The following is an 18,428-nucleotide window of genomic DNA, read 5'->3' as shown; positions in this document are numbered from 1 at the left end:
AAAAAGCAAAGGCTTAGAATTACATTCCTAGACGCTGAAGGGTGATTTAAAGAGCTTTTATGTTTAAAATTAAAGTATTTTTTTTCATCTTTTCAGAATGGATGCACTGCGTTACAGAGAGCGGCCGCTGATGGTCACTCAGAAGCAGTGGATCTTTTGCTGCAACATGGAGCAGATCCCAATCGGCAGGACACCCTCGTAAGTTAGCTATATATTCGCTTATTACTAGTTGTACCCGGCCACGCGTTTGTGTGGCACAGTCTGGTTAAAAGGAAAGGAAAGAAAATAGCCAGCAAATATTTCTAATATCGTAGTCGTACGGGAGAAAATGACCTACTAATAATACGTAAAATGTTCAGGAGGGCCATTTAAGTCGCTTTTGCTTGGCAAGAAAATAAAAATCAATGCAGTTAGTCATTTTTAACAAGTCAATATATTATACTTCCAAGTTTAAAATCATTTAAGATTTTTTCAGGGCAATATTAAGCTAGTAAGATATCAAATAGTCATTGATCACGTTTTTGTTAAAAATGCACTTGGTCACTTTCTCCTTTATGACTACGATATGTTTCATTTCGCAATGTTTGTGAAGTAAAGAAAATATTTAAAATCTACGAAAAAATAATGAAAACGATAAAAATGATAAGGGCTGCTTTGTTTTATGATCTTCGAAGTAAGAATGCAAGATTTAAGATTTGTACTGACATTTCTTGGTGGAACTGCATTTTATACAATAAAATAACAACTATGTAGTGTATTTCCATATGATTTTTTTCACCAGCAACCGGGTTTCGTCGTAACCGACATGATCAGACTGGTAACCGACATCACTAGTCTGATGAAACTCGGTTGCTGGTCAAATAAAATTCATGTGGAAAAATACTACATACTTGATTGTTATTTTATTATATAAGAATGCAAGATACCATACAACATTTTGAGTGTGTCCAAAAATGCACTTGTTCACGAATCTCGATTATCTTCGCTTAGGAGTCATTTTTTTACATTTTTTACATCTCAACATAGATAGATGAATAAAAAAAAACTTTCCTTATTCCAACATAGTTGGCTGTTGTGAACTCTCATGCGTTATGTCACGAGTTTGATTAATATATGTAGGAGTTCAAAAATTGAGTAGTGTGAATCATGGATAGAATCGGTAAATGTTACACGTGTGTAAAGTGATCATTTAACTAAGCCTATGACGATCGTTAGCCCCGTAAATGCCCAGGCTTCCATATTCTTCTTCATCTATCCTGAGATGTCAAAAAAATAATTTATTAAAATAATTAATTAGGTTCCTTTGGGGCTTAAGTCACTATTATAGATATAGAAAATGGATACATTTAACAACAAACTGACTGTCGAATCAATAAATGAAATTTTAGTACCATAAATATTTTATGCCATGAGATTAAAATACTTGAAGTTCTTTGCATAGTCATAATTTAGCCGTTCGTTATTTGTTCATGCAGATTACTCCATTTTTACGTTTTTATTGAAGATCGTTATACGTTTTCTCTTTCAATCGACCAGCTGGTTGAGTCGCAAACTTTTTGTTGTTTCTAATGTGAATTTATAAAAATTTATAATTAGTTTTTTTTGGGGCTTAAGTCACTAATGCAAAGCGACGTATACACATCGTTCTACATCGGTTGATCCGTTTATCACATTGCTGACATTGTCAAAAATGCAAGTTGATATTAACTAATCTAGTTGTGCAGTTTTTCGTACGGCATCTTTAGAGTACCATATTATTTGCTACAGACTTGATCAACTGTACGAGATTGTAACATAAGCTGCTGCGTTTAATAATTATCGGACGGTCCATTAAAACACCGTCGGCCGGTAGCGAGTAGCGAGTTCACCAACTGGTGGGAGCGACTCGCCCGTAGCCCGTATCATTGGCGTAATTACAGTCCGCGTCGCATGGTGTGTATTAAGAGGAAAATTTATTGGAGATATCTGAAGGCCCCGGGGGAAGCGTTTGTTTAAGCTCTCGTAAATAACTCATCGCTTCGGCTCCCCGCCCTTAGCTCTGGCACACAGGTCGGGGTGGGATGGCAGAGGCCTGGACTGCCCATTATCACATACCACTCTTCTTAGCTATCTCGCGTACCCACTTTACAATGGAAATTCCGCAACCTGCCTTCTGCCTTGTAGCCTTAAGTGCCTTCATAAATACATCGATATGGGGCTAATCTCTCATTAACGTACGTACGAGTACGAGTACGAGATAAGCCGTTGTACCCAGTGATGGGATTCAAAATTTTCAAGAACCGGTTCGCCCTTTAGGTACTACTTCTACCCCCCCCCCCCAAATATATATATTTTTTTTTAATGTAATAAATGCTTCTATCTCCTTCTTGCCTAGAATTTTCACTCATGAATTTCATGAAATTATAGTAACTTTAAACACAAAGAGTAAATCCACTCACAAGTAGGCATAGGCTATGAAACTTATAAAGTTGAAGCCTGAGTAGGGACATGATAAACGGTGTTGCATAAGCCGTAGCTAGATTTCAGAGTCACCTGGACGTTAGGTAATTAAAAAAAATGGCCCTGTGGGAGACCGGAGAGTTATAGAAAGGAAAACATTGTTTACTTGTACATTTTGAAGCGTATATCCTTCACGATGTTCTTTTTACTAAGTGCAATAACTTAAATGAATTTTCCCACAATTTTTTTTCATCTTTCCAATATTTTTTTCTCTTCGTGAGGTTCAAATATTTTTACAACGTAGTGGAATAAGTAAACCGAGCGTGCTCCGATATATCGCTCACTTCTTTCAACAAAGTCATATATAAAAAATCGTCAAATTTCAGTTGTGCATGTTTTCGGAATGCCCAGAAAATGTACTTTATCCCAGAAAAAGCGGCATATTTTTAACTTAATATTTACCCGCTACAGGGCAGAAAGTGTTTTTTTGCATTTTGAATAAAATGTATTGTTGAAGTATTTTTTTTAATATACTTACTGAATATTTTTCAAATGTAAAAAAAACAGTCAGCTTTTACCTAAAAAGATCTGTTGCACAGTAAGAAGTTCAATAAATTACTTGATATTTATTTTTAATACATTTAATTATTTTTTAAATTTTAAAAACGATCTCCTGAAAAATCAAGTTTTTTAATTTATAACGTTGTTGAAAGGAGTGAGCCATATGATTTCAATCGGAATATTATGTGACAACAAAGGGTTGGACCGGTTCGGCGAACTCTACAAATTTTAGACTCCGGTTCTAGCGAATCGGTGCGAACCGGCTGAATCCCACCACTGGTTGTACCCACTATTCGTCCGGCAGTAATGATTTCATTTTCGTTAGTTACATCGCCGCGTGTAATCTTAAAAACAGGAAATATTTAAATGGAAGCAAGATACAAACAATGTAATACTCAATCGTTATCTGACGCCTAAACTTATTATCCGATAAGTGCTCTTTTTTAATGCCTATTGTGCTTTTCACAATTGATTTATCGATCTTATGTGAAAATGCATGCAAAAATACCTGTAAACTGCAATTAATAACAGTGTTTTTTTATTTATTTTTTATTATTATTTTAATCTAAGACTTAAATGAATAAGTACCACAAGTTCTTGATATTTTCACTTATTTAAAAAAAAATAACAAAAAAAAAATGTAGAAACATTTTAATTCTATTACATATAGGGCGTTTGTCCACTACACGGAATCACACGGAATTTTACCGTCCGGCACGTCAGTTAGCGTTTTAAAACGATGATTGGCTTGGATTGGCTTGTGCTTTTGTCCATGTTTCTTCGGATCGGTGCTCTTGATCGGTGCGTGACGCGTTGCGCGTAAATTCGATCAAGCTAAACTGTCGTAGTTGCTTTAATTTTTCAAAACCGGGCTGCCGGACGGTGAAATTTCGTGTAGTGGACAAGCGGCTATAGCGTGGGTAATACATGTACAAAATTTTCTTAGTTTTTTGAACATTATTTGTCACAAAAACCTTTTTTGTTGTTGTTGCTTAATCGAATACCCTAATGAACACAGCGACCGAGATACAACAGTATACCTGAGTCAAAATTTGCATTATTGACTTGAATAATATTATTTAGAAAATAAAAAAATCAAAACTATAGAATTGCTTTGATCAAAAATGATTTTTCACGAAATATAAAATGTATAGAATTGTGAAAGTGTTTTATTATGTATGCTGCGTGTAGGTTCTTTAATGTTGTTTTTTTTTTCCAGCATGGCAATACTGCTCTTCACGAAGCGGCTTGGAAGGGGTACAGCCGATGCGCACGTCTCCTGTCTGCGCATGCGCGCCCCCACACGCGCAACCGCGGAGGTTTCGCGCCATTACATCTTGCCTGTCAAAATGGACACAACCAGACTTGTAGGGAAATCCTACTCGCCGGATGCGACCCTGATATCCAAAATAATGTGAGGCTTCTTGCAATATGCTATCGTATCCACCACATTGAATTATTTCTTTAATTTTTCCCTCAGCCACAATGATAATTAGTAAAAATAATTTTATTAAAAAAATTATATTTTAGGCAAAATAAAAGTCAGATAACAAAAACACTTAAATGAAAGTTATCGTAAATAAATTCTGGCATGATCAGATTTAAAAAAAAATAGGCACAATGAAATAGTTTATGATAAGTAGATATTTTTAAAAAGAAATTAAAAGCTTTTCGTCAGCTAAATATATTTGTACAGAATTATTTATATCCTTCTGTTAAATATCCTCTCAGTAAAGGGAATAGTAAATAACTGAACTCATACAAAATCATTAGACCTTCTGTGGTATCAATCTTGTGGATTGTTTTGCAGAACAAATGACACCTCCTTCAACCTTAAAACTTAAAATTTAAATATATGTTAACTTGGATTACCTTATTCTGGTTTTGCAGTGCAAATACTAATTATGTACTGTATAATTAAAAGTTTAATTTTTTACTTTGCATTGATAATATAATTTTAATTTTCAGTATGGCGACACTTCCCTCCACACATCAGCTCGATACGGCCATGCTGGAGTTACAAGAATACTAATTTCTGCCGAATGCCACGTCTCCGATCAGAACAAAAATGGGGATACTGCACTTCATATAGCAGCAGCAATGGGACGCAGAAAACTCACTAGAATTCTTCTCGAAGCCGGTTCAAACAAGACACTAAAAAATAAACAAAATGAAACTCCCAAAGATATTGCCGTTAGAAAGGAGTTACATGAAATTATAGAAATACTGTGTGTCCAACCTTCGAGGTCTCGCAAAGATGCAAAGGCTAAAGAAAAAGCTAGAGAAAAAAGCTTAGAAAGGTCGCTCGATACTCCTGATGGCTTACTGAAGAAAGAAAAGGATATTCATGCAAGTCCGGGCAAGCATAAAGATAAAAGAAAAACTAAGAATGTTCATTTTGAAAGTAACGCTAAGCATTGGTCCCCTTACGGATGCCACTATTATCCCGATCCCAAAAACTTTCCAAAGCCAAATTTAGATTCATTGCCAAAAGAGCCTTTGAAAAAGGGAGAACAGTATTATTTGGATTTAGCGGGGAATATTTGCAAAGGACCGGTGGGCGTCGGATACACTTGCTACTGTGCACCGTTCTTCAGGCACATGGAGGACAAGTTAAATAGGGATAAGCAGGAAATAAAACAGCACATCGATAAAGCTCACGAAAAGTTAGATAAAAAGGTTACAAATTTAGAACTGAGAACACAAGGCCAGATATCTGAGCTGACTAGATGTGTTGCCGCTGAAAGAGTCCTATGCCGGGAGAGACAACACCATTTGGAGCAATGGTTAACTAGAGGAATTATGTTTAGAGCTTCAGAACGGGTCAGGAAGATAAGTCCGCAAGGTTCTGATGATTTACCGCCTTTGAAAAGAACACAAAGTCTAGAAATGCTAGATGCAACATCAAAAATGCGGAATATAATACGGACTTTTAATGATAAAGCATTTCATACACAGTATCAAATAGACGATTTTAGAAAATCTTTGAGAAATACGTCTAAGAGTGCCGATGTTCTTGATGGGAACTCCATTCTAGATTCAAATAATAAATGTGCCATTAAATCTCCAAGCCATAGAAGTAAACAGACTAGTATATCTTCCGATCATCGATCAGATGTTGATCAGAGATCGGATAAAAATCGTACAAGTGTCAAATCTTTCGACGGTGCATCAAATTTTAATTATGGTCATAGTAAATTTACTAGGAATGGTAGTGGGTCTTCGCATAATGTGACTGCGGAGGTTCATGCCAAACCCATGCTTGGTAAATCCTCACCAATGAAACACGATAGTTCCCATTACTCCGAAAGTGATGATAAATATTCATCACCGAATAAACAATTTACTAGATCATTAAGTAATAGTAACATGAGCTCTAAAAATTTGGAAACAATAAACATGCCAACCTGCTCTGGTGTAAATCAAAATCAATTCGCAAATAATTATCAAAAGATTGCAGAAATTGTGAAAGATACATCGAAAATTGATTGCAGTGCGCAATTTCTAGAAACAAAAAAGGAACATAGCACTGTTAATTGTTTCGAAGAAATAGAAAATGATGGTTACATAAGAATTCCTAAACACATGACCAGATGTGAGTCCGCTCATTCCAATTCCTTCAGTAATGACATTCAAGATCCTTCACGAAACAGTTCTCACCATGAAAACCTTTCGCAACTTTTCGCGGTTCATAATACAGCGACAGATGAAACCGGACCTAGAAAATCTGTTCACGAATTGGTTGCTAAAATACAAGAACAACAGCTAATGGATGAAATCCAGCGTATTTCTAGATCTCCAATAAGAGAGTTGAAGTCGCCTGTTAGAAATTTAGATGGATCTATGAGTAGGCCTCTATCCCCGAACTACCTTAATAGTCCAGCTAAATCTTCCATGCATGAAAGTTGGCAAAATAATTCTATACCCCTGAGTGATAGTACTCATTTTAATACAATTGAACCGATAAATTCATCACTCCTAGTTCAGCCAAGTTCCAGCCAATTAAATAATTCCAAACCTGAACCGAGTGTAAAATCGCCAAAGAAGTTTAGCTTTCACAACTTGATTCCCTTTCCTTCGAGAAAAATGTTTAATTTTCAGCAAAAGTCTGATGGTAACAAATCTGAAAGCAGCGATGAAGAAGACGCTCCTATCAGAAGCACTTTAGAACCTGGCTTAATGAAAAATTCAAACTTACTTACAACATTACCATTACCTAACTATGAAAATATGATTTCGGGCCAAAATGCCCAACCGCAAATACCACAAAAGATAATGATGAACGGACAGTACATGAGTAAAGGTAATCAAATGGCTTTAAGGGGAAGTTTACTTCCCATACCAAAAGATGCATATTTTCACGATTTACCCAACAGACAAAGATTACACGACAATCAGATAAATCACAGAATTCCTACCCAATATCAATCCTCCAATCATATGCATCCACAATTTCATCCGCACTTTACCAATCCAAACTCTTTAAGCCCACCGTGCTTTAATAATCTGGGTCCACCAAATGTAAATAATACTGATATTTTCACTGCCAACTATAGTCGGAGTAGAAATCCTGTATTTAATTCGAACAGTTTGGTTAATGAAATGATGCACGACCACATAAACAGGGAACTGTCAAGAACACCCCACGCTTTCAGCAATCATGTCGGCCACAACACTCAAATGGAAATATCCAACATGGGAGACACAAATGTGCATCAAGGCTATCAAAGGTTTCCTGGTGACAATTTAGATCACAATTTACATTCAACAGGAGGGAACTTTCCTCGAGAAATTATAGTAAACGATGGAAATGTTCCAATGGGGGCACCGATGTTACATTCACATGGCCACCCTGCAGAAAGTGTTCACTTACCGAACCACATGCATAATTTGGCTATCAATACACATCTTTCTGAATTGCAAAGTCAGTTGGACAGAGATTCTCACAATGACTCTGGCTATAGTACAAAAGTGTACGGCAGCTCACAAGGAGCATCTCCGAGTTTATCGGGCAATGTAGATTGTTCCGAGAACTTGCCTAATCAGAAATCAGGTATCGCCATGAATAGAGTTATAAGAAGTAGTATGATGAATCCTCCGCATTCTCATATTGGAGCGTCCAGTCTAGTTTAAGTCTTTACATATATGTTTATGTTTCTAAGTAGCTTTAAAGAGAAAAGTACAAGTATTTTATATGACTCCAGCGTATTTCTCATAGATTAAATATTGTTTTATTTATATATTTAGATTATTAATTCTCATCTGTTTTGCATATTTTAAAAGGCGAACGCTTTTAAAAATTTATTTTAAAATATAACATTATAAGATTATACTGAAAAAGTTGTTGTTTTATGCAATAAAAATTTAAATATTATTTATAATTATTATCTATTCGTATTCCCATCTTATATGAAAAATGTTTTTGTTAAATATGAAAATAATTCAAACACATTTGAAATGTTTTGTAACTTATTTATTTGATTCTTAATGCACATGTTTTGTCTCTTATTTTAATAATAGTATTTAAAACAAAGATGTAAGTAGTTATTTTATAATGATGAATAAATGAGTATTTCAATTACTGAATTGACTTTAATACCCCATCCTCATAATTGGAAAGTGAACCCTCAAATGAAGATATTGATGTATGATAGAGTGGGATACCTTTTAATACTTGGGCGATGACACCATCAATTTTTACAGCCACATAGTCTCCTGCACAAATATTTTTGGAAACTGTTTCAGAGGGAGAAGTCGGGATAGTAATATCCGGTAATAATACTTTGGTATTTTTATCATTCTTTCCCATCAACATGGAATCCATAGTTTTGCTTTTACCTTCAATAAGAACAATTTGTGTTTCTCCCATTTGAGCATTATTCAGTTCTCTTAATCCTTTCCGGTACACTTCGTTCATCTTGACAAGCCTACTTTTTTTAACTTCTGGAGGTACATTATCTTGGTATCTGCGATGAGCAGTAGTTTTCTGTTCAGTTAAAAATAAACATCAATATTATTAGAAGTATTTGGCATCATATTTGGGTATTTAAAAATTAGCTGTCTATCAATAATATCTTAGAATATTGGCATAAAGATACAACAGAGTCAAAATAAACATGGACCCACAGTCTGAAATGATATCACGGTACCAAAACCTGATTAAATTTATTATCATATGATACATAACAATTACATTATGTATTTATTTATTTAAAATGTGCATACATAAAGATGTATTAAGAAAATTAAAAAAAAAATAACAGGAAAAAACAAAACTACCAGTACATAGTATGGACATTGTATTATATAATCGGAGAGGAATTGTCAAAATTTTGAAAATAAAAATGTAAATAGATCTAACACTCTTGGTAAACTATTTAACAGACCAATCAAACTCCCCACAGGCATTACCAGCAGTTAGTTCTGCACTCGTTAGTCTGTGTTACCGAGTTCTTATGTAATAATTCTGTTCATTGATATATACAAAGTAATAATAAAACACAAACTCACCTCTCGCATACTGTAGGCAAACATAAACGCAGAGTTATATTTAATTTTTTCTATTAATGTTAGAGTCTCCTCGAATTCCTCATCTGTTTCATCGCAAAACCCACAAATAAAATCGCTCGATAGGGCAACTGAAAATGAATGAGTGTTAAATTTCAAAATGTGACATTAAAAAGGTACATTTAAATATCTGCAGGCCTCCATACGCTTGATAAGTGACTGTTATGTGACAAAATGCATAATAAAAGGTGTTTACAAAACTGTCGTACGGTGTTCACACAAAAAACACCATACAAAACGTTGCATGATAGTTGTTTAGGGGATCAAGGATTTATGTATATTTTTAAAATTATATGTATATGCAAACCATCTGGAATAACATCCCTCACATGATCTACAAGATCTATGTAAGCTTCTCTAGTGTAACCTCTTCGCATTCTTTCTAGTACAGCAGAACTGCCTGATTGAGCAGGTAAGTGTAAAGAATTGCAGATGTTTGGGCGTTCTTTTATAATTTGCAGCACCTAAAAAAAAAAAAAAATTGCATCTTTGGTCTTTCAAAAGTACTAATTATGGATCTGATATAATTTAAGTCAGTTCAATGACAAATACTTGCTTCATCAGGAAAGTCTTTAGGGTGTGGAGATGTAAAACGAATCCTCATATCTGGATTGATTACAGATACTTTATCCAACAAATCAGCAAACCGGAGACCTCCTGTTTTCACTTTGTATACTGTTTTAAACCCTTTGACAAGTTTTGTCGCTTCAGTAAAACCATCTTTTTCTGATAAATATCTATAGCTATTTACATTTTGTCCCAGCAGAGTTACTTCTTTAACGCCTTGATCAGATAAATGTTTTATTTCATCTACTATTGAATCTACAGGCCTGGAACGTTCTCTACCTCTAGTAAAGGGAACTATGCAATAAGTGCACATGTTATCACATCCTCTCATTATTGATCTGGAAATTGACATAATTCAATTAAAATAATCATGGATTTTTTAGAACATATGTATTTGCTAATCATAAAATACAAACTCACACAAATGCTGTTTTTGAATCACTGTTTAGTCTAACCGGCATTATGTCTGCATAAGTTTCATCTAAGGATAGAAGAATATTTACAGCTGTTTGATTATTTTCTGTTATTGCCAAAAGTCTAGGTAAATCTTTGTAGCTATCAGGTCCAGCAACTAAAATTACAGTAAAAATGGTGAAAATCAGCTTGTTTCTTTGGAATGTCATTATACAGGTAAAATAATGAGGAATGTCAAAATTTAAAAAAATGAAAATTCACATGAATTTTTTAAATAATTTTACCTAAAATTTTCAGACACAAAATAAATATTACCAATATCAACTGCTTGTTCCTTTTCTAGAAGTTGGTGTTTTAATCGTTCAGCCATGCATCCAAGAATACCAATTTTTATTGAACGATTTAATTTTGATTGCCTTCTTTTTAAACCTCGCAGATAATCCAAACGTTTCCATATTTTGGACTCAGCACTATCTCTAATTGCGCATGTAATTACTAATATAACATCGGCCTCCTCCATTTCATCAGTTTTGGAAAAATTATTAGATTTCAAAATAGACCATACAATCTCTGTATCATTAATATTCATTTGACATCCATAAATATCGAAATACACTTTTCGACTTATTGAAGACATTTCTTTTTTGTTAATGTATGGTATATTTTCATTGAAAACATTATGAATATCATTTGTAGATGGTGTATTAGTTGTAATAAAATCCAATAAACCTGGACCATTTTTAAAATGCTTTAATTTATTCTTATCCAATATTTCAGGAATATTGCTCACTTCACTGGCTGTTGAACAATATTTTTTTTGTAATCTTCTCATGAATAAGTTCGAATTTTTAAATATTATTTTATGGCCAGATAAAACGCTGTTAGATAATGATGAAACCTTCATCATTAAAACGTTTACTTGAGCTTAAACAAACAGTATATATTCTCTGTAACAAAAAACAAAAACAAATGTAAAGCTATAATTTTCTTATTTTTCAAACCCTTATCCGCACTCAATGGTGCGTAGGGCACTGCATCATATAAATGAAGTGTTATCCTGATCATTAACATTTAAAAGAAAGGTGATGAGCCCTCCGAGTCAGGGACTGGTAAGTCTAGGGTAATATTGAATAAATATAAGAGGAAAAATCACTTTTCTTTTTTGACCCCCCTGGGAATCGAACCCGTGACCTTCAGTACGATACCCGAACGTGCTGACCATTATACTACGGAGGCGTATAAGTAATTAAAAATAATTATTCGAAATTTTAAATTCATATTTAGTTTAAAATATATTTAGGTACGTAATCAATTTTATCATAAATTATTTCAAAGGTGTATAAATAAATAATAAAGAAGTGGGATGTATGAAAAATTAATTTTTGAAAAACATACATAGATTTTTTTGACAGTATATCCACCCGATGGTAAAAGTAGGTACTACATTTTATTCGCAAAGTGAGGTAAATTATTGTCGACACGCTGGCAATAATTATTTCGTAAGAGCCGCAGTGCGGATCGTTTCCGACACCACAAATCGGATAAATAAAAATGAGCGACCGCGAATTAGAAGATAATCTAAGCAGAGGTACTGCAAAATATATTCTGTGCTTTTTAACTGATTTTATTGTTGTATGTACATTATTTGGTACCTGATTTTCTTGCCTATCGGGCTTCGAGCTCTTCGGAAATCTGTCAATATGACAGCGTTGCCATACTGTTTTCGACATTCCCGAGAATTTATATTCGGGACTAATTTGTTTATGTTCGATGAGATGATAGGTTTCCACCAACTATCTTCATTTGATCTTATTTTGCCAGTGTTTCATCTTACCAGGGTCTTCGAGATCCAGTTATAAAAGCAGAGATGACCGTTACTATAAAGAATCCGATGGCTCTTGGAATAAAGAAAGACGCCCTGAAAAGCGTGGGGGACGAGACAGGAGCAGGTCTCCGAAGAGATCGGCGCGCCGTTCCAGATCAAGGGAAGGCGTCTCTAGAAGTAAACGGGACCCAGGTAATTAAAAAAAAATCTAAAATAATTTTATCTTCCTTTTAAACATGCATTCTTTACTGTATTGGTTTTGTTTCTCTGTTGAAGATACTAAAGTAAGGGAAATGTCTATCAGTCCCCCAAAGGATGAGGGACATACTTCAAGAGATGACATAATGCCCCCCACACCACCACCTGCCCCCAGAATTACTAAAATATCAATTGGATTCAAGAATACGGCTTCAAAGGTATTATTTTACAGTTCATTTGGGGTCAGTAGTATGTTAAAATGTGAGGCGGAAATGATGTGTACTTGATAATCTTCTGATATTGTCCAAAGGCAGTTATAAATATATTTTTCAACACGTCGCTCGCTCGTTTCAAGAACGTCATAAATAAAAAAACTTGATTTTTCAGGAGAACGTTTTGAAAGTTTAAAAATATAATACAATGTATTAAAAATAAATATCAAGCCGCTTATTGAACTTTTTACTGTGCAACAGATCTTTTTAGGTAAAACCTGAAGGTTTTTTCTCCATTTGAAAACTATTTAGTATATTTCAAAAAATAATTAAACAATACCTTTTCTTCAAAATGCCAAAACAACACTTTCTGCCCTGTAGCGGGTAAATATTAAGTTAAAAATATGCCTCTTTTGCTGGGATATAGTACATTTTTTGGGCATTCCGAAAACATGCACAACTGAAAATTGTAAATTTTTGATTTATGACGTTCTTGAAAGGAGTGAGCGATGTGTTACTCAATATTGGGTTATTGTGGCGACTGTAACACACAAGTTGCCACAATTGGCATGAGAAGCCCCTTGAACATATCATATCATGGGTATACTGGCAAAAAACGTTATCTCTGTTCTTTAAAACTTTTAGCCTGCATAAAATACCCGCTATTAAACTTAAAGTTGAATTTACTTTTAAAACCACATAAATATGACATTTCAAACTACTTAGTGTATTTTGCCAGTTTATAAAACTTTGAAAACTTTATAATATGCATCATTAAGCCAAAATTTCATATTTTCAAGTTAACGTTTTTTGCCAGTATATTCACAATATATCACTATTTAATATTTTTAAATAGTTTTATTGAGACTTGATATAAAATTATTGCCTGTTATTGTAGGTATTGCCATTTTTGTCCGCTTCCATAGTGTAATGGTCAGTGTGCTCGGCTACCGTTCTGGAGGTCCCGGGTTCGATTCCCAGGGGGAAATAAATATAATTGAATTTTTCACTGTAATATATTTATTGAATAATTACCCTGGACTGGTATCTGAAGCGGCAGGCTGATCACCTTTCCATCATGTGTTAACGATCAAGATAACACTGGTGCTAATGGTGTATTGGTGCAATATGATAATGGTGCATAGGGCACCGCATCATATAAACGCAGGTTTATATGATGCGGTGCCCTATGCACCATTGGGGTGCGGATAAGGGTTTGAAGATTGCCATATTTGGTGCTCAGGATCTGGATGGTGATGATGATTGTTTTCAGAACCAGCCCATTAAGATGTCATTAAATGCTCCACCGGCGCAGACTAATGTGTTAGTGAAGAAGGTACCTCTAGTCGCTTCTGTGTTTAATGATGGCAGCGATGAAGAGCCAGAAGAGATGCCCGCCGAAGCAAGAATGCGAATGAGAAATATCGGAAGGTATTATTCATTTGCAATAACTTTTACAAAACAGTTTAAAGAAATAAAAAATGTTTACACAGTGATTTATATATAAATGTAATAAAGTGAAACTCAGCTATAGTTAAAATGTAACTTTGTTTTAAAATCACTATAAATATTTTATTATTACTTAATTATAATGTCTACCGGTTTCGAAGCTAACCGCTTCTTTGTCAAGACTGATTAATACTAAAACACTATCTACTAAACAAAATTCAGAATATTTTGACGGCTAGGCGAAGGAGCTTGGGTAGATCTCAAGTGGCTTCATTTTTTTGTGTTGATTGGCAGTCACAGTCAAAAGGGATCAGGGACGATGAGTGATTGGAAACATATTTAATTACAAACTTTTAGAAAAAACATTTACTTGTGTATTTATTAGTTGTAAATTATTATTTATTGTCTTTTTAATTTCCAATATTTCTAAGTAATCTAATCTAAGTCCTCTATTGCATGTCCGCCTCCGTAGTGTAATGGTCAGCACTCTCGGCTACCGTTCTAGAGGACCCGGGTTTGATTCCCAGGGGGGGTAAGAATAAATATGAGTGATTTTTTCACTGTAATATTTATTCAATATTACCCTGGACTGGTACTTGTAGCGGAGGGCTGATCACCTTTCCTTCATGTGTAAACGATCAAGATAACACTGCGTTTATATGACGCAGTGCCCTATGCACCATTGGGGTGCGGATAAGGGTTTTATTATTATTATTATTGCATGTGTGTAATATATTTAGACCTTTATTTTTATCAAATGAGTGATTATTTTCTATTAGGTGATTGGCAAATTCAGAGTAATTATTATAAAAACACAGCTATACTGGAAAAAGTAACATTTGAAATAATGTCGGGTTGTGGTCCCGTGGTTAGTGTCGCGGACTCTAACGGTCACAAAAATACTTTAATTTCATCCTATTTTTGTGAGGCTAAGCGGCTCATCATTAAAAATAGGTTTCAAATTGTAGTAGAGTGGGTTTGAACACTGAAACTCTGACCAGGCAGTATGAAAGTTTTCAAAATACTAATTGTTTAAACATAAAATCTGTATTTTGTAAATACGAGTTATGCAGAAAATAATATTACAAAAAAGGTCAGAATTTTCAAAAGACCAATACAAAACATGATTTATATCAAAACATGTTTAAAACATGATTTATGTCAAAATTGCCAATGTTGCGATAAAACATGTTTACTGGTGTAAATGTTTTTTTTTATTCAAGAAAATATGTTGCTTATAGCATCGACTATGATATAAATTATAAATAGTAAAAAAATATTTTAAAAAAAAACTGACTCTTGGACAGGTTAAAAGCAGTATAAACTCCAACTTTTTATCACTAGCACAAATCTTTCAAAAGAATTATAAAATTAGGTTTTTCCTAGTTCAAATTCTTCTGTTCCTGTTTTGAATAGATGGGATGGCAACATGTGCGATTTGCAATGGCACTTGTTTAGACTTATCAGTTATCGGCAATAAATACGCTTATTATTTCGAATAGTTTAGAGACATTTTTTTCAAAACGTAATATTTGTTCCCGACTAGAGCCTGAGCGCCACTCATAGATAAAAAAGTACACTACCCGACTACACTACTGGTCATTGATACTTATAGGTCCTATAGTGACCACAATGAGCGGATTTCTCTAGTAAAATTTATCTCATTACTTTTACACCTGGTTATACAATATTGTACCGTAGAACTGGGCTACTTGAAAAAAAAAATTAAATCTGTATTTGGTCTACAATAATGAATGTATCGACATGGTTCATTGTTTCCGACAGGTAACACTTATTGTCACGATACTTCAATCGATACTACGATATAAATATTTTTTTTGTACTGGGCTCAAGTAACCCATCAAAGTTCAAGTAGCCCCGTTCTACGGTATATAATATTTTCTCCACATAATAATTCTTTTATTTTTGTATTTTAGAGACACACCCACCTCTGTCGGACCAAATTCATTTGGAAAAACAAAACACGGATTCTGCGATGAAAAAGCAATATTCCAGAAAAACCTAAAGGAAGCAATGGAAAAAGTAAACCCAACAACAAATACAAGCGCCAAGTTTTCTAATGCATGTTATAAACTAACCAAATAGTCTCAATCTTTCTAATATTGGCAATAAGTTATTAGTTTTTACCGTATTCCGGATAATTCCTTAGTCATAATATTTGTATTCATTAAGAAAGTGAGTTCGTTATTGGACTTTTTGTATGTATATAAAAGTAAATTTTGAGACAGACTTAAAATTTATTAAATGTCTTTTTGTTTATCTGTATATTTGATTGATAATTTAAATTTAAATACTTATTTAAATAAATGTATACACACCCGTGTATGTTTTTAATGTGTATGTTTCAATACTTTTTTTTAAACATAACACACTAATGACGGGTGATTTTCACCTGCTGAGTGCTGGTGACGGAATTGAATAATTTTGTACATATAGTTAAGACCTTAACAAAGAGATTGGAACATAACATTCATATGAAAACATTAAATAATTCCTTCTTTTTTACTTTGAAATGAGGCCGGTGCAAAAGGTAAAAATACCCTACCCGTCATCAATCTACCGAACGGGTAGAAATACCTTTCCCGTCCTTAGTGTGTTAACACATTAGTTACGGCAATGTTTTGATAAAACTGTATCTTGAGGCGGGCGACATTAGACAGCTGTCCGGAAATATAAAATATGTCAGTGAACTTCATATTTTGAACTTGAGGTTGAACTCGAAAACAATACAAAAACGGTTAAATGGTCTCTAACGTCTCAAAATAAAATCATGTTAGTCCACAAATCACAAAAGTAAAAAAATGTTAAAAACACTAATAAAATATTAGAAAATAACAACACAGTTTAACAACCGCCGAAAACTCAAAATCTGCGAATAAAAAATGATTTATGGGCTTTCCCCACACGCGTTTATTGCTTTGTAAGTACCAACTGCCGACTTAAGTAAAGGACAATGATCTTTGTATTTTATTTCATTTTAGGACAAAGAAAAAAACGCACCGTCTGTATCCATTGTTTAAAGTTAATTTGTAACATTTCCTTCAAAACAGATTACGACCATTAGCTATGTTTTGAACCAGTAAATATCAGTATTATTTTTTATATTACAACGACATCTATCCACTACACAACAAAAGCAAAAAGGCCAAGAGATTAGAAGTTTATGACGTGTTTTTTGTATACTAAATTGAAGGTAGCCGAAATGCACAAAAATGTGTACCCCGCCACCACACAAGGTTTCTGAAACGCACAAATATGTGCACACCGTACACAATGTGTTAAAAGAACTGCAGTCTATCAGTCTCTATTCCCAGGAGTTTGAGATGAAAGTAATTTATTATTGAACTCATTACTTTTTATGTCTGATGTACAGGCGTTTCTATCAGAGTTGACCTGAACATAGTACTATCACTAACACATCATTTTATACAGATTGTGAAATTATAACATATTACCGCCCTTAGGCGGCTAACATGGATATACAATACAAACTTTTGAGTATACTTTTAGTACTTTTGAGTTTGTTAGGTAGGGATAAGTTCTGTTGGAAACACCTGTACCTAATTGTTTTACAGCTCCCTACATTAACCTTTCCCTCACGATGCAAAAAAATCCGCGTGCACTGGTTTTGTACACCGTATGAAAATGTTGTTTAAAAACGGAGAAAATGTGAATATCTCTAAATGTTCATTTTATTGATAATAGCTGAAGATGAAATGAAACAATTTTGTAATGTTAGCTCTGGTAAGTATCTGAAAATGAGAAAAAAATACATCGCAAGTAGCCGCAATAGCTAGTGTAGCGACAAGCTTTACTAAACTCGCTACGACATGTGCATATGCACATGCGTATATACGCAAAGCACGGCACGCATGCACACACTGAGAAACTTTTGTATACATATTGGTGATTTTATCGGATTATTTCACAAATTATTTATTTCTATCACTGCAAATGAATATCTTTATATTATAATACTTTGATGTAATACGTAATTATATTATGGAGGCATACAAAAATTCTAAGCCCGTATCCATTATATTTTATATTGATATTCTCATTTTTAAAGTAGAGTTGTAGTAAATACATATCACCGGGAGGGAAAGGTTAACTTGCTGACATTTAAATCATTCTATTGTATCATCATTATTTTGTACTTCAAATGTTATTGGTGG

The 18,428-nt window shown here is 34.0% G+C and overlaps 3 protein-coding genes across 4 annotated transcripts in view; 2 read left to right on the top strand and 1 right to left on the bottom strand.

Annotated features, from left to right (window-relative positions):
* LOC148313057 (uncharacterized) overlaps positions 1-6,518 on the top strand; it is a 141,120-nt gene extending 134,602 nt beyond the window's left edge. Inside the window, exons 3-5 of the mRNA XM_088268738.1 lie at positions 97-198; positions 4,220-4,414; positions 4,969-6,518. Of these exons, the coding sequence (XP_088124864.1) occupies positions 97-198; positions 4,220-4,414; positions 4,969-5,032 (361 nt within the window). The 3' untranslated portion in view covers positions 5,033-6,518. The remainder of the gene's footprint in view (positions 1-96; positions 199-4,219; positions 4,415-4,968) is intronic.
* A 1,940-nt stretch (positions 6,519-8,458) lies between these two features.
* On the bottom strand, positions 8,459-12,272 carry LOC148313056 (CDK5RAP1-like protein). 2 transcript variants are annotated; one of them, XM_088268715.1, is made up of 7 exons: positions 12,201-12,272; positions 10,864-11,495; positions 10,555-10,705; positions 10,124-10,472; positions 9,875-10,031; positions 9,511-9,638; positions 8,459-8,986 (listed from the first exon to the last, which is right to left on the bottom strand). In XM_088268715.1, exons 2-7 carry the CDS (start codon positions 11,453-11,455, stop codon positions 8,579-8,581), a joined length of 1,785 nt encoding a protein of 594 aa, XP_088124841.1. In that variant the 5' UTR covers positions 11,456-11,495; positions 12,201-12,272; the 3' UTR covers positions 8,459-8,578. The 2 variants fall into 2 exon arrangements, with proteins under 2 accessions (XP_088124841.1, XP_088124833.1); XM_088268707.1 differs by having other exon boundaries at positions 11,944-12,267.
* LOC148313055 (uncharacterized) lies at positions 12,025-18,023 on the top strand. Its single transcript, XM_088268727.1, has 5 exons — positions 12,025-12,136; positions 12,386-12,565; positions 12,650-12,789; positions 14,057-14,214; positions 16,170-18,023. Exons 1-5 carry the CDS (start codon positions 12,100-12,102, stop codon positions 16,336-16,338), a joined length of 684 nt encoding a protein of 227 aa, XP_088124853.1. The 5' UTR covers positions 12,025-12,099; the 3' UTR covers positions 16,339-18,023.
* The last annotated feature ends 405 nt before the right edge of the window (positions 18,024-18,428 follow it).

Source organism: Brachycentrus maculatus, unplaced genomic scaffold (assembly GCF_059751285.1).
Source record: "Brachycentrus maculatus isolate JH-2025_06_01 unplaced genomic scaffold, ASM5975128v1 h1tg000024l, whole genome shotgun sequence".
NCBI classification, from domain to species: domain Eukaryota; kingdom Metazoa; phylum Arthropoda; class Insecta; order Trichoptera; family Brachycentridae; genus Brachycentrus; species Brachycentrus maculatus.
The sequence above is the reverse complement of the archived record's forward strand: the minus strand, read 5'-3'. Positions and strand labels throughout refer to the sequence as shown.